Raw genomic sequence first — 13,547 nt, 5'->3', positions numbered from 1 at the left:
CATTTTACTTAAGGTCACAGAGCTAAAAAAAAGTAGCAGAATTCACAGTCACTTGACTGCTCACCAGACACAAGGCTAGGAAGAGGGGACTAGACACTGACCTGGAAGGAAATCACCCTCAATCCCAAGTTTAGGACTAGCAGGAATTCTATGAGAGTATGGTTCCACCTCTACACCGGCTCAGGATCTCAGATGCTAATGCCAATAGTGCCTAAGAAACAAAGAGACAGGAGCTCTCTTGTCTTTTAAGGTCGGTTTAATAGATATATGTAAGTAACTAGACAATTATAACCTAATGCAATCTCAGGATCCATATTCATATATTCATCTGAATAGTGTTTACTTATTTATTTATTTAAAGTCTTGGGCTTCTCACATCGGATGGTTAGCATTAGCATTAACATCTGAGACCCTGAGCCAGTGCAGAAGTGGAGCTACCCTCTCACAGAGTTGCAAGAAAGCACATAGCCCTCTGTTAAATCAAGAGGCTTTCAGCTGATCTATAACTATTCTAGTGTCACTAACCTACAAAATATGAGGCAATGAAGTATCAATTATTGTTATAACCAAACCACAATTTATACATCCAAATAGGTATTTTACTCTTTAAAGCAGTGCTTTTAGGGGTCTATATATTTATTTTAACTCTGCTCCTGTCACTTAAAATAGACATGGAAATCCTCTTTCAGAACTGTATCTTTTTCCTTTTAACATAGTTTCAAATTTTAGAAACAGGGCCGAGCCCGTGGCGCACTCGGGAGAGTGCGGCGCTGGGAGCGCGGCGACGCTCCCGCCACGGGTTTGGATCCTGATCCTATATAGGAATGGCCGGTGCACTCACTGGCTGAGTGCCGGTCACGAAAAAGACAAAAAAAAAAAAAAAATTTTAGAAAGAGCAAGAAGTCATTTGAGGCCAAATAGGATAATTAATGTGATTTAAGTATAGAACATCATTAGCTAATCTCAAATATTAGGTTTTTGGAATAAATTTGGTGGGTTCAGAGTAAAACAAGTCTTTTGGGGGTTCTTTGTTGTTTTAGGGTTTTTTGTTGCTTTTTTGAGCACCAACTATATGTAGGCACTGTGTAGCTGGTCCCTAAGAGGCAACATAAAGACAGTTCTCAAATTGGAGTTCTTAAAATATTTTGATTAAGGACAGCATCACACTAAAATGAATGTATGGCACTGAAGGAGAACACATTGAAATGTCTGAGCCCACGTATATTTATAAAATTCTTACTACATTACAGTAACCTTGTATATAACTTACTAAAATCCACATCTAAATCAATTCATCTACAAAGTAAACATTTTGAGTGCCAGGCACTGTGACAGGTAGCAGAAATATAAAAACGTAAACTGAAGGAGATTAAAACTTAATGGGACAAAAAAAAACCCCAAACTTAATGAGACAAAGACACATTCATCCAACCATGACAACATAGAAATGATACAACAGAGAGCATGGGAGGAGGGTACTACCTGTTCCTTTAGAGCCAATCATAGCAATGTGGGCTGCTTTGGACTTTTATTTTTAAAAATCTAATTTAGATATGATGCATATTTACCACATACATTGTTGGGAAAACTTCAAAAAGTTAGACCTGTGGTAAAAGGTGCTCTGGTGCCATCTTTGAGGAAGGGGCAGAATTAGCTAACAATCCTTTCAGTCTGCCCTCCGGAGGTGGAAAGTCCAGAGACCATGCCGGGAGCTCGTTGCTTTCAGTGGACCCAAGTTCTCTTTGAGGTACACCTTTACAGAATGTTTAAGTTACAATCCTATACACTTTCAAGAGTGGGCAACGTGATTGTCCTGTGATTAGCTGTGCTCTGAGACAAGACTCTGCAGGTGTAAGAAATGCCTCAGTAAGCCCCCACCCCACTCCCTGCCACACTGGGGCAATTATGATCAGGCAGGGCTGAGGCAGAGTCTATACCAACTCTGAAGGATTTCACTCCTTTCCAAGGGAGGAACCTTAGTGCACAAGGTCATCCAGCTAGTAATAGAGCTGGAACTCAAGCCCAGCACAAATTTAGTATGTGTGTGGGGGGAGAGATTCTGTTCTACATGACATAAACAAGTATTGTCACCAAGGGAGTCAGAACCCTGAATCAAGAAAAGAAGCAAAAGCCACTGGCCCTACTGTGGGTTGTTCTGGTTCAAGGCAACAGAGATACCATGTATCTAGCACATGACAACACACATGCAAGGGAAGCTTTAGTGAGGATAAGGCAAGGCTTGGCCCAACATGCTGCCTCAAACCCCACAGAGGCAGTGGGAGTTGGTAGAGCTGTTTAGGTTCCTCAGTGCTGTAGCCTAAGACAGGCCGCTTTGCCCCACAGAGCATCTGGAAAGAAGATGTAGGACAGCGACCACATCAGGCAGTAAAAAGCAATTAAAGAGAAGGGGGAGAAAAACAGCATGACGACACCTGGAAGAAGAAATGCAGACACTCAATTTTTGTGAGCTGTCTTACACGTTTCCCGCCCTCTGCTCTCCCATCCCCACCCTCCCATCCTTCATTTTTTTTCTCACAGTGCCCAAGAAACAAACAAACAAAGAGACAAGAGCCCTGTCTTTAAGTTCAGTTTAACAGACAAATGTAAGTAACTAGACAATTATAACCTAATGAAAAAATCAGGTTCCATTTTGTCAAATTTACATCAGAAATCAGTCCTAGCCAGCAATAAATTTGAGTTGCCCAGATTCCTTGTTAGGAAAAAAAAAATCTTCCCAATTATTTCAAGTTTAACATGAGATACTGGCCAACACAATATTAAACATATAGAGAAAAGAGTTAACATAGCAGGCCTGAGACTGCCATCTTTAGAAAGTCCTGATTGCAAGGTTGGCCCTTGGGTGACATCTGGAAACTTGAATAGTAAATAGTTTCCCACCCCAATATAAAACTTTCCCTAACTGAGTGGCTCACTACACCTAGACTGTTCGTCAAGCATGGTGGTAACACTTGTTTCCTTCTGGGAGTCTGGAATTTTGGTATGTGCTCAGCAGAGGGTGCCTACATGGCCAGCCCCCAATCAAAACCTTGGACACTGAGTCTCTGATTAGCTTCCCTCATACACGACACTCTACATGTATCATCACAATTCAGTAGTGGAGAAATTAAGTGTGTCCTGTGTGACCACATGGGGAGAGGACCCCTGGAAGCTTGCACCTGATTTCCTCTGAACTTCGTACCATGTACCTCTTGCCCTTTGTTGATTTTATTTTGTATCCTTTTGCTGTAATCAGTCTTAGCCATGAGTACAGCAATATGCTGAGTCCTGTGAGTCCTGGCAAATCACTGAACCTGGGGGTGGTCTTGGGGACTTCCAACACAATTTGAATCTCAGATTCACCTCCAAAAAGCAAAAGGGCACCCACATTAGTGGAATATGTACTTTGCACTGGACATTCTGCTCAGTATGTTACATAAATTATTTCATTTACACTTCACAATAATCCTGTGATTTAGAATTAAGTCTGTTTTTCAGATGAGGAAAGAGAAGTAACCTGCACAAGGTCTTGATTCAAACCTATGTCTGCCTGACTCTTAAAAACTAGACACTTACACGGCCTCAGAAAACTCAAAAAGAGGGTGGGAGAGGATGGGCCAACAGCATTTCCATGGGAATAACCACTATGTATTCAGTAAGAGAAATCAGAACATATGATTTAACAGAAGACCACCTCTAGGTGCTTCTGTGAGAAGCAGTTAAGGATACGTATTAAAATTCTGGAACACTGCATTTCAGAATAGTCATTGATCTGTTGAGGCAAGGAAACAAATATTTAAAACCAGAGCTGTCCTGGAAAATACATGACATAAGGTCTCAGAAGCTGGCCTATGAATGTATGGAGCTCTGTCAGGGGGAAGGGACCTCTGTCTAAAAAGGTGATTTGGCTGCATGTCAGGTGAGAGGAGTATCAACAGCAGCTGTTTTGAAATCTATGCAGCAGGGCTCTGGTATTATCTGGAGTCAAAATCTGTGAGGTGCAGTTTCCTCCTTGACTCACACAGCAAAAATAATCCGAGGAAGGGTAATGACAAGTGTATGGTTTATTTTGAGAAGAGGGGATCAGTAGTACCTATGGGAACAGAGAACACCGTGGGAAATGCTGCTGCTATGAGATAGGAGAAGGGGACGTGGAGGAGAAGAGCAGGGCTAGAACGACCCTTTACCATACACATCTGTGCCAGAGGATTTATATTCATTATCTCATTTAATCTCAGTAATCCCGCAAGTAGGGATTATTGGCTTCATTTTATAGATGAAGAAAATTGAGCTCAAAACAGTGAGGTATTAGCCCAAGTTCATACAGCTAATATGTGCTGGAGTTAGAATTTGAACTCAGGTGTGTTTGGCTCCAAACCCAGACTCTTCTCACAGCAATGCTGCCTCTGCCATCCGGGGCACTGGAGGAACCAGCACCTAGAACCTGGATGGGCTGTTGGTGCTAATGCTTCAAAAGGCATGAACTTTAAGGGGAAGGTCAGGATGGAACCGAGGACCTGCAAACTAGAGTGGACTCACAACAAGGAGTATCCTTGGAGATGTCTGTCTTGTTTATATGAGCACATTTTAAAAGAAAAATATTGATATTCCTTGAACAAAAAACCAAATCACAGAAAACTCTAGGGAGACATCTGCCAGGGCCCCAGTGTGACTGGGACCTCAGGGCCTGGAACCCAACGCTCAGTTGCTTAAGGCCAAAACCTGGGAGTCATCCATGCTCCTCCTCCCTGCTTGATACCAATTCTATTTCCAACATGTATCTCAAATTCAATCACTTCTCCTTATGTCCACTGCCACTGTCACCTCTTGTCTGAACAAAAAGTTGGTTTCCCACTTCCATTCTCAGTCTCCTACAATCTATTCTCCAGCCACACTGCTCCATTAATGCACCCAGCAACTCTGGCCTCAGAACTGTCACTAGTTTCCTCTGCTTAAACTACTCCTCCTACTCACCTGGCCACTCACCTTGCAGGTCTCACTTAAACATCACCTCCTCAAGGACCCTTTCCCTCCCTTCAGACCATCCCAATCTAAATTAGGTCACCCTCTGACACCCTCTGAGAGCAGCCAGTACTTTCACGATACATCAAAACTATGTTTCTAGTTATTTCTGCCATTAGTTGTTTGGTGTCTGTCTCCCCTATGAGACTGTAAATTTGGAGGCAGGGACTGTCCAGTTTACCAGTTTGATTCCCAGTACCTGGCACATGGTAGGTTCTACCTAAATTTCTATTGAACTCATTAACATTCAACAAATATTTACTGAGCATCTATTATGTGATTGGCACAATTTTAGGACTGGGATTACAGCATGAATAAAAGAGATTCCTCTATTGGGGGTAGGTTTAGTGTTTGAATAATAAAAAACTAGTAAATATGTATTATGTCAGATGGACAATTCTACAGGGAAAAATAATGCTGAGGAAGGGAGACGGAATGCTGGAGTGAGCTATGGGTGGCAATGAGCAGCAGCGATAAACCAGCCACTAGGGATATTTGAGACCAGTTTTCACTCACCGCCCATATAAATGACTTTTTTCCAGTTCTCAGACTCAAGGATCTCGTCGTGTGGGTAGTAACTCTGGTCCATCATGAATAGAATCATGAGCGAGGCCATACAACAGAGAATGAATGTGTTGCCTTTGGTCAGGAGGGAAGTGGAAGCCAACACGCAGGAAGCATAGGAGCAGGGTAGGCCCTTGTATGTGAAGGGGACTCCTGCCAAGGAAAGAACACACGGGGATCAGCCGCTTCCCCCTGCTCTAAAGGCATCTAAATGAAACAGGCCCCTCTCTCTTTGGGTCTTCCCCTACCCAGGCTACAAAATGCCCTGAAATCCAGGGGCATTGGCAGGCTGTAAATCATTCTGCTATTCACAAACACAGATGATGCATGAGTTTTGCACTGGGTTTCCAAGGGAAAGCAGATGGCCAGCTAGGACTACGGGTGTGCCCTGGCCCCCAGGAGTTCTCTGCTGAAAGGATCCTTTGAGATCTTCTAGCCAAAGCCCCATGCTGTATCTATACTCCCTCACTCTGTGACCTTAGGCAAAGCAATTGCCCTCAACAGGGCACAGTTTCTCCATCTGTTTGGGGGAACTGGAGTACAACCTCAGTTCTAAAGTCCATGAATCGATGTACTCCATCCAAAGGTCACAAGTAAGAAAGAGGGACATCTGCTCTAGGAAATGCGGACCTCCCAGACCAGGGCTCTGCAGGCCATTGCAGCCTGCAGCCTCCAGTGGACATGGGGCATGGGAGAAAGAAGGAAGAGGGACTGCAAAGCAGGAGTCAGTTACTGCACTCCAGGCTTGTGGCATCCAACATCTCCTCCCTTCCATGGTCTCCTGCCCTCAGTCCTAAGGCCACCTGCGTTCAGCTTACCAGTTGAATAAAAACAGAGGCGGAAAGATGCAGCTGCCACATAGATGATGGCCAGGAAGCCATTCAAAGGCCCATCCACGCCCAGGAGCAGGGCTGAAGCCAGGCCAAAGGTGGTGAAGACAGCAAAGTCGTTCAGCTCAGTTCCTGCTCCAGAAGGCCCAATGTTAGAGGAATCTGCCCTTGTATGTCTTGCGCCTTAGCCCCCTCTGGTGGGGGAGCTGAAGTGGTGACAAGCAAGGTCCTGAGGTCCCCAAAGAGCAGCAGCAGCAGCTCCCTGGTGTGATATGTAGACCAAAGACTGGGGTTTCCTCCTGGCTCTGCCTGGGACTGACCATGCAGCCTTAGGCAAGCCTTTTCCTCTCCAGGTCTTAGTTTTCCCACCCTCAACATGCAAGTGTTGGACTACAATTGGGTACATATTGATAAGTTGTGGGACTCTTTGTTCAAGCAAAATCTTACATGGAAACTGTATTTTAAACCAGCTCTTCTGCCTGGGGTAATTTTTCATCTCCCCATTGCCCCCACCCCTTTTCCCCCCACCATGCCTACTCCAATACCTAGATCAGCCCAGAATGCGGAGGGAGGGAGGGAAGATAAGGAAATCAAAAGCCAGGAAAAGAACTAGCCAAAGATCAATAAGTGAGACAGCAGAGGAGCTGGATCTAGACTGTGGGGCTCCCTAACTCCTGCTCCAGGGCTCCTTCTGCTACTCTCGGAGGGATGTGAACAGGAGTGGGTGACTGGTAAAGGCCTGCTGGATGTTAGGGGATGGAGGCAGGGACCTGAGATGGATGCTCCTGGGGCCAGAGATTAGGGTCCTGAGGCCTGGACTCACCTGATTTGTGGCAGATGTTGAGGTGCTTGGTCATTGTCTGGACCGCAGTATCTAATAGGAAGCTGACCAGAAGCATCCAGGAGGCACAGTGGGATTTCCTAAAGTGCAGGCCAGCAGGCCCAGACAGCACAGCTCTTTCACAGTCTGCAGTGGACAACCACTCCTCCCCCATCTCAATATGCTAACACACTTCCTACACACTTCCTACATTTGCACACATACACACACTCCTGCATGCCCCCCACACTCACATCCTGATATATACTGCTTTACACACCTCCCACACACACACTCACCCCTTCACAGGTGTCTACATCCTTCTCATCCCTCCCATACTCTTAACCCACAGTCTTAAAGGGGTGTCCTGAATCCCCTAGGTAGTCACTAAAGTTCCTTCCAACTCTAAATTCCAGGCATTTTTGATGGCTCGGGGGTGCTAAGGTTCTAGCCCAGCCTCTGCCACCATCTCACTGTGAATTCTCAGATAAATCACCACCCTGTTCCTCCATCTGTAAAATGAGCAGTTTGTACTAAGTGATTTCTTTAATAGATATAAACTGCTATGGGTCAAGTGTGTCCCCAAAAGTTCATGATCGGAAATTTGACCACCATTGTAACAATGTTAAGAGGGTGGGAAATCCAGTTATGGTACTAGAAAGGTGTGGCCTTTAAGAGGTGATTAGGTTGTGAGGACTGTGCCCTCCTGAGTGGATTGATCCATTCATGGAGTAATGGGCATGTTTTTGATGGCTTTATAAGGAGAGCAAGTGAGAAGGTTAACTCACTCTTGCTCAAGCCATTCTCGCCATGTGATGCCCTGGTTGCCACTGGACCCTGTGGAGAGTTCCCACCCAGAAGAAGTCCCAAGCCAGATGCACCCCCTGGACCATGGACTTCCAAGTACTTGAAACTAAGAAATAGATTTTGTTTCTTTATAAATTACACAGTTTCAGGCATTGTGTTATAAGCAACAGAAATGGACTCATATGTAAACCTATTCAGAGGATCTATTTCTCCTTGGGCAAGTCTTGGTAGCATATGTCTTTTAAGGAATAGATCCATTTCATCTAAGCTGTCAAATTTGTGGAGTTGTTCATAGTATTCCTTTATTATCCTTTTAATGTTCATGGGATCAGTAGTAATGGCCCCACTTTCATTTCCGACATTAGTATTTGTGTCATCTCTCTTTTTTTCTTGGATAGCCTGGGTAGAAGTATAGGTATCAATCTTACTGATTTTTTCAAAGAAGCAGCTTTTGGTTTCATTAATTTTCTCTATAAATTTCCTGTTTTCAATTCTTCAATTGCTGCTCTAGTTTTTATTATTTCTTTTTTTCTGCTTACTTTGAATTTAGTTTGCTCTTCTTTTTCTAGTTTCCTAAGATGAAACTTATTGATTTTAGATTTTCTTTTCTCATACATGCATTCAATGCTATAAATTTCCCTCTGAACACTTCTTTCCCCGCATCCCACACATTTTTTGGTTTTAGTTATTTAAGGGCATGAGTCACCTTACATTGTTTTTTAATTTTATGTTATTTTTAAATATTTTTTTACAGTTTTTTATTGAAACATATTGATTGTACATATTTGTAGGGTACAGAGTTGAATATCAACACATATATACAATGTGTGATGAGCAAATCAGGGTAATTAGCATATTCATGATTACAAAACTTAATTTTTTTGATATAAGGTCATTTGATCTCTATTCTAGCCATTTGATAACACACAATAAGTTATTGTTAATTATAGAGGCCTAACTTGACTGGACATGCATGGAACTTATTTTTCCTACCTGGCAGTTATGTGTCCATTAACCAACCTCTCACTATCCCCTCCCCCTCCCCCTTTCCCACCACTAGTAGTCAGTTCTGCTCCCGCTTGAAAGTTCAACTTCTCTCTCTCCCTCACCCCATCCCCCACCCCACTCTCTTCTCTCTCCCTTTTTAGCTCTTATTTATGAGCAAGAACATGCAGTGTTTCTCTTTCTGTGCCTGGCTTATTTCACTTAGCATAATTTTCTCAGAGCTCATCCTTGTCACTGTGAATGGTGGTAGGCACCACCATTTCATTCTTTTTATGGCTGAATAGTACTCCATTGCATATATGTACCACATTTTCTTCATCCAATCATCTGCTGACGGACGTTTAAGTTGGTTCCAAATCTTGGCTATTGTGAATAGAGCTGTGATAAACATGGGAGTGCAGGTATCCTATCAACATGATTTCCATTCCTTTGGGTATACACCCAGCAGTGGGATTGCTGGATTGTATGGTAGTTCTATCTGTAGTTGTTTGAGAAACCTCCATACTGTTTTCCATGATTGCTGTACTAATTCACAGTCCCACCAACAATGTAGGAGGGGTCCCATTCCTCCACATCCTCACAAGCATTTTTTCTTTTCTTTTTTTTTTTTTTTTTTAAAGATGACCAGTAAGGGGATCTTAACCCTTGACTTGGTGTTGTCAGCACCACGCTCAGCCAGTGAGCAACCGGCCATCCCTACATGGGATCCGAACCCATGGCCTTGGTGTTATCAGCACCACACTCTCCTGAGTGAGCCACAGGCCGGCCCTATTTTCTCTTTTTGATAATAGCCATTCTATCTGGGCATCCCACAAATTTTGATAAATTGTATTTTCATTTTCTTTTAGTTCAAAATATTGTTTGAGACTCTTTTATCCATGTATCATTTAAAAGCGTGTGTTTAATCTCTAAATTTTCAGTATTTTTCAGCTATCTTTCTGTTACTGATTTTTAGTTTAATTCCATGTGGTTTAGGATCATATTTTATATGACTTCCATTTTTAAAAACTTTGTTAAGGTGTATTTTATGGCCCAGAATGTGGTGTGTCTTAGTGAATGTTCCAAGTGAGCTTGAGAAGAACGCGTATTCTGCTGGTGTTTGATGAAATGGTCTATAGATGCAATTCTACCCAGCTGACTGATGGCGCTGTTGAGTTCAACTATGTTCTCACTGATTTTTTGCCTGCTGGATCTGTCAGTTACTGATAGAGGGATGTTGAAATCTCCAACTATGATAGTAGAGTCATCAATTTCTCCTTGCAGTTCTGTCAATTTTTGTCTCATGTATTTTGAAACTCTAAATGATTTCCAAGAGCTCTTTCAGACCTCACATTCTCGGATTCTGTGCCTCTGTCTAGCACATGCTCCCACGTCACTCTGAAAGCAGCCACTACAGTCCCAAGCAAACGTGTCTTAGGAAGCCCATTCCCAAGTCTGCACCCTGATTGCAAAGCTTAGGTGGCTTAGCAGAAGCAAAAAGAGAGCCTGACCCCAGACCTCAACTGTCCCCAAACAACTACAACATTTCCTTTTTTTAGACCCAGACCCATGTATCTAAAGGTGACTGAGGCTAAATAAAAATACTGGTCCCACCTTCATGGCATAAAAACTACACTCCCAGAGGACTAGGCTGAACTAAGAAGATAGATATTTTCTGCTGCAGGTGTGCCCCACTTTATTAGGCTCCAAAAACCCAGACTTAGAGAATCATAAAAATTTCAAGCTGGAAGGGAGCTTACTCATCATCAGGTAAAGTCATTTTATTTTATGCATGAGAAACAGAACAGAAAGAAGTCACTTGCTGATGGTTATAGAGAATCAAATAGATTAGGAGGATGTTACTTGCATAATAAAGGATTTTAAAGAGCTGATTTCCCAAAGGCATTGAAATATGATTCAATTTATAGAAATATAATTTGTTTACAACTTTTTTCAGGCACATATACATGTCTCAGACTTTTCAGAATAGTGCTAATATTCTGCCAGGTCATATGTTCTAATTTAAGAATCTGAAAATATGAACAGTAGCCTACCCACAGATTGTATAAAGGCCACTAGAACAGAATTTCTTGGTTTTCTCATAAAAACTATTCTAGACTGCTGTAGCTGGAAGGAACTATAGAACAATAATGCAAGCTCCTCATTTTACAGAAGGAGAAACTGAGGCTCAGGGATGTGACCTAGCTAAGGTCACATATCAAGTTGGTGATACAACTGAGGCTAAGATCTCGGACCCTTGACTCCTAAGCCACTGTACTTTGCCCTGCCCCCCAGCTGACCCCTATGCCTCAGTGCTTGGCTCCCTAGACTCTTCCTCCCCTTCCCTCATGCCACTGGCTCCAGCTCCTGGCTAAGAGTTTGCTGGGCCCCAGGCCTACCTGCTGAAACTGCAGAAGATGGAGAAGAGCCCCAGGACCATGTTGGCCAGGGACAAGGCATTGGTAACATCCTTCCAGGAAAACTCATTTATCTGTGTGTGGCTCTGGTCGTGGTCCAGGAAGAAACTGGTGCACTTACCTGGGGCCCAGGAGAAAGGGGCAAGGGGTTCCCAAGGTCAAAGAGTCCCAAAAGAGGCTCCCAGGACCTTACAGCTTCTGTTACCCTCGACCTCATCCCAGAACTGCACCCTCCCTCAACTCTGTTTCACTGGCTGGACTAAGGGAGACAGAAGGTAGAAGGAAGAGACACAGGAGGTAAAGACAAAGGTGCTGGAGATAGAGGGTATTGGGAGAGCTCAATAGCAAAGTGGGTGAACTGACATAGCCATAGCTTCCACTCCCTCTCTGACTACATTCCTTGCCCTATAGCAGAGATATCCCTCCCATCCATATTTTGACCCTCCTGGCACCCCCATGGTCCAGGGTGCAGGGGTATGGGACCTTCCCCCCATCTGAGAGATGAGCCCTTGTCACAGACTAAGTGTTGGCTCGAGAGAGAAGCAGAGTCAGGAAGGCCCTTGCCCTCCAGTCCAATCTCTCTTGCTCAGAAACATAGGGCTGCAGCTAAGGTGCCCCAAGGTCCTGGTTCTGATAGGCCCAACCAGAACAGCAGGCCTACCTCCAACAGGGGAAGACATGAAAGATAAAATGAATATGTACAACACTAAATAGCTCACAAAGCCCTTTTCACTATGCTGTCACTTCTGATCCTGATGACCTCCAGGAATGGTGCTGTAATTCTCCCCCATTTTATGAGTGAAGAAACTGAGGCTCAGAAAAATAGAGGTATTTGCTCTAAGTTACATACTTAGTGAGTAGACCAAATTCTGCCTGCTTGATTCTAAACCTGGTGCTATTTCTGCTGGGCACATAGATCTCAGGAGGAGGCTTGTAGGACAGTGCAGTGAGGGAGCTCATTTGGCCAGGCCTGATAGGCAGCAACAGTGTCCCCATTTGGGGCAGGCCAGGCCCAGGTCTCCTCAGTCCTCCCCAGCTCACTACAGCAGGGAATCAGCTTGCCCCACCCTTCTTCACGGCCTGAGATGTCTCTGTTTCTACTCCAAGACCCAACATGTGTACTCCTCACACATAAACTGCTTGTGAAACTGAGTCTCTTTGGAGAAAGAGCCTGGCCCCATTCCTGTCTGAAACAGAGAAACCCCACGGTTGAGGTAAACACACCAGTCACAAATAGTAATCACATACTTGAGTAAAACATACAGGTTCCAAGGTGTTCTATGTCTGTTTTCTCACTTCATCCTCACCCATTTTCAAGGTGAGGAAGCTCAGGCTCTGCCCCCATCTGTACAGCCACAGGCCCTTCTGGTCCAGGCAAGAGTGGAGATAAATCATGTTCCTTTCCTGTAAATACTGCCACCAAGACGTCTGAGGCTGGGAGGGGCTGAACTTGGAGTTTGGGACTGGAGTTTATCAGGGTAGGACTGCAGAGCTTGCTGCTCCCATAGGCCAGCATCATTCGCCAAAGGGTATCATGACAAAAGCCACTGGGACTCCCAAGACCTTCTTATGCCAGGGCCCCAAAAAACCTAAGACAGGAAGTAATGCGAGCAAGGGAAATCAGGGAGGGGAAGGGGGCAAAGGACTGCCGCATACTCCCTCCCCATGAGTCCACTGGAGTGGTCTCTTCTGGGTCTCAGGGCTGACCCCAGCAGGACCAAACACCGCTGTTCCCAAGCCAGGCACCTCATCACCTGCCACCCCAGCCCACTGTCACCTAGCAGCACAGCATCTCAGCATCTCTGCCTCTCAGAGCCAGGAAGCAGATGCCCAGAGTCTATCTTCCAATTACCAGGCACTGCCACACCTGCATTACTTCACAGCTGTTTTATTTTTAATGAATGATCACTTGTCAGCTATATTATCTCTTTCATTATTTCCTCCATTCATGAAGCACTTCCACATCTAGGATTTCCATTGGCCCCGTGAACTCTGTCAAGCAAGGGTTATGATCCCTCCTTTCCAGGTAAGGCAAAGAAGACTCAGAGAGGGGAAGAACCTAGCTCAAGATCACACTGGAAGTGACAGAACGAGACCTACAACTTC

General features: G+C 44.3%; 1 protein-coding gene across 1 annotated transcript; it reads right to left on the bottom strand.

Moving 5' to 3' along the window:
- Positions 1-2,304: 2,304 nt before the first annotated feature.
- TMEM269 (transmembrane protein 269) lies at positions 2,305-13,194 on the bottom strand. Its single transcript, XM_063106009.1, has 5 exons — positions 11,424-13,194; positions 7,237-7,334; positions 6,402-6,545; positions 5,536-5,736; positions 2,305-2,432 (listed from the first exon to the last, which is right to left on the bottom strand). The coding sequence occupies exons 1-5, from the start codon at positions 11,462-11,464 to the stop codon at positions 2,305-2,307; spliced, it is 612 nt and encodes a 203-aa protein (XP_062962079.1). The 5' UTR covers positions 11,465-13,194.
- Positions 13,195-13,547: the final 353 nt, after the last annotated feature.

The sequence above is a fragment of the Cynocephalus volans genome, chromosome 8 (genome assembly GCF_027409185.1).
Source record: "Cynocephalus volans isolate mCynVol1 chromosome 8, mCynVol1.pri, whole genome shotgun sequence".
NCBI lineage: Eukaryota > Metazoa > Chordata > Mammalia > Dermoptera > Cynocephalidae > Cynocephalus > Cynocephalus volans.
Note: the sequence above shows the minus strand (reverse complement) of the source record. Positions and strands in the feature narration are given on the sequence as shown.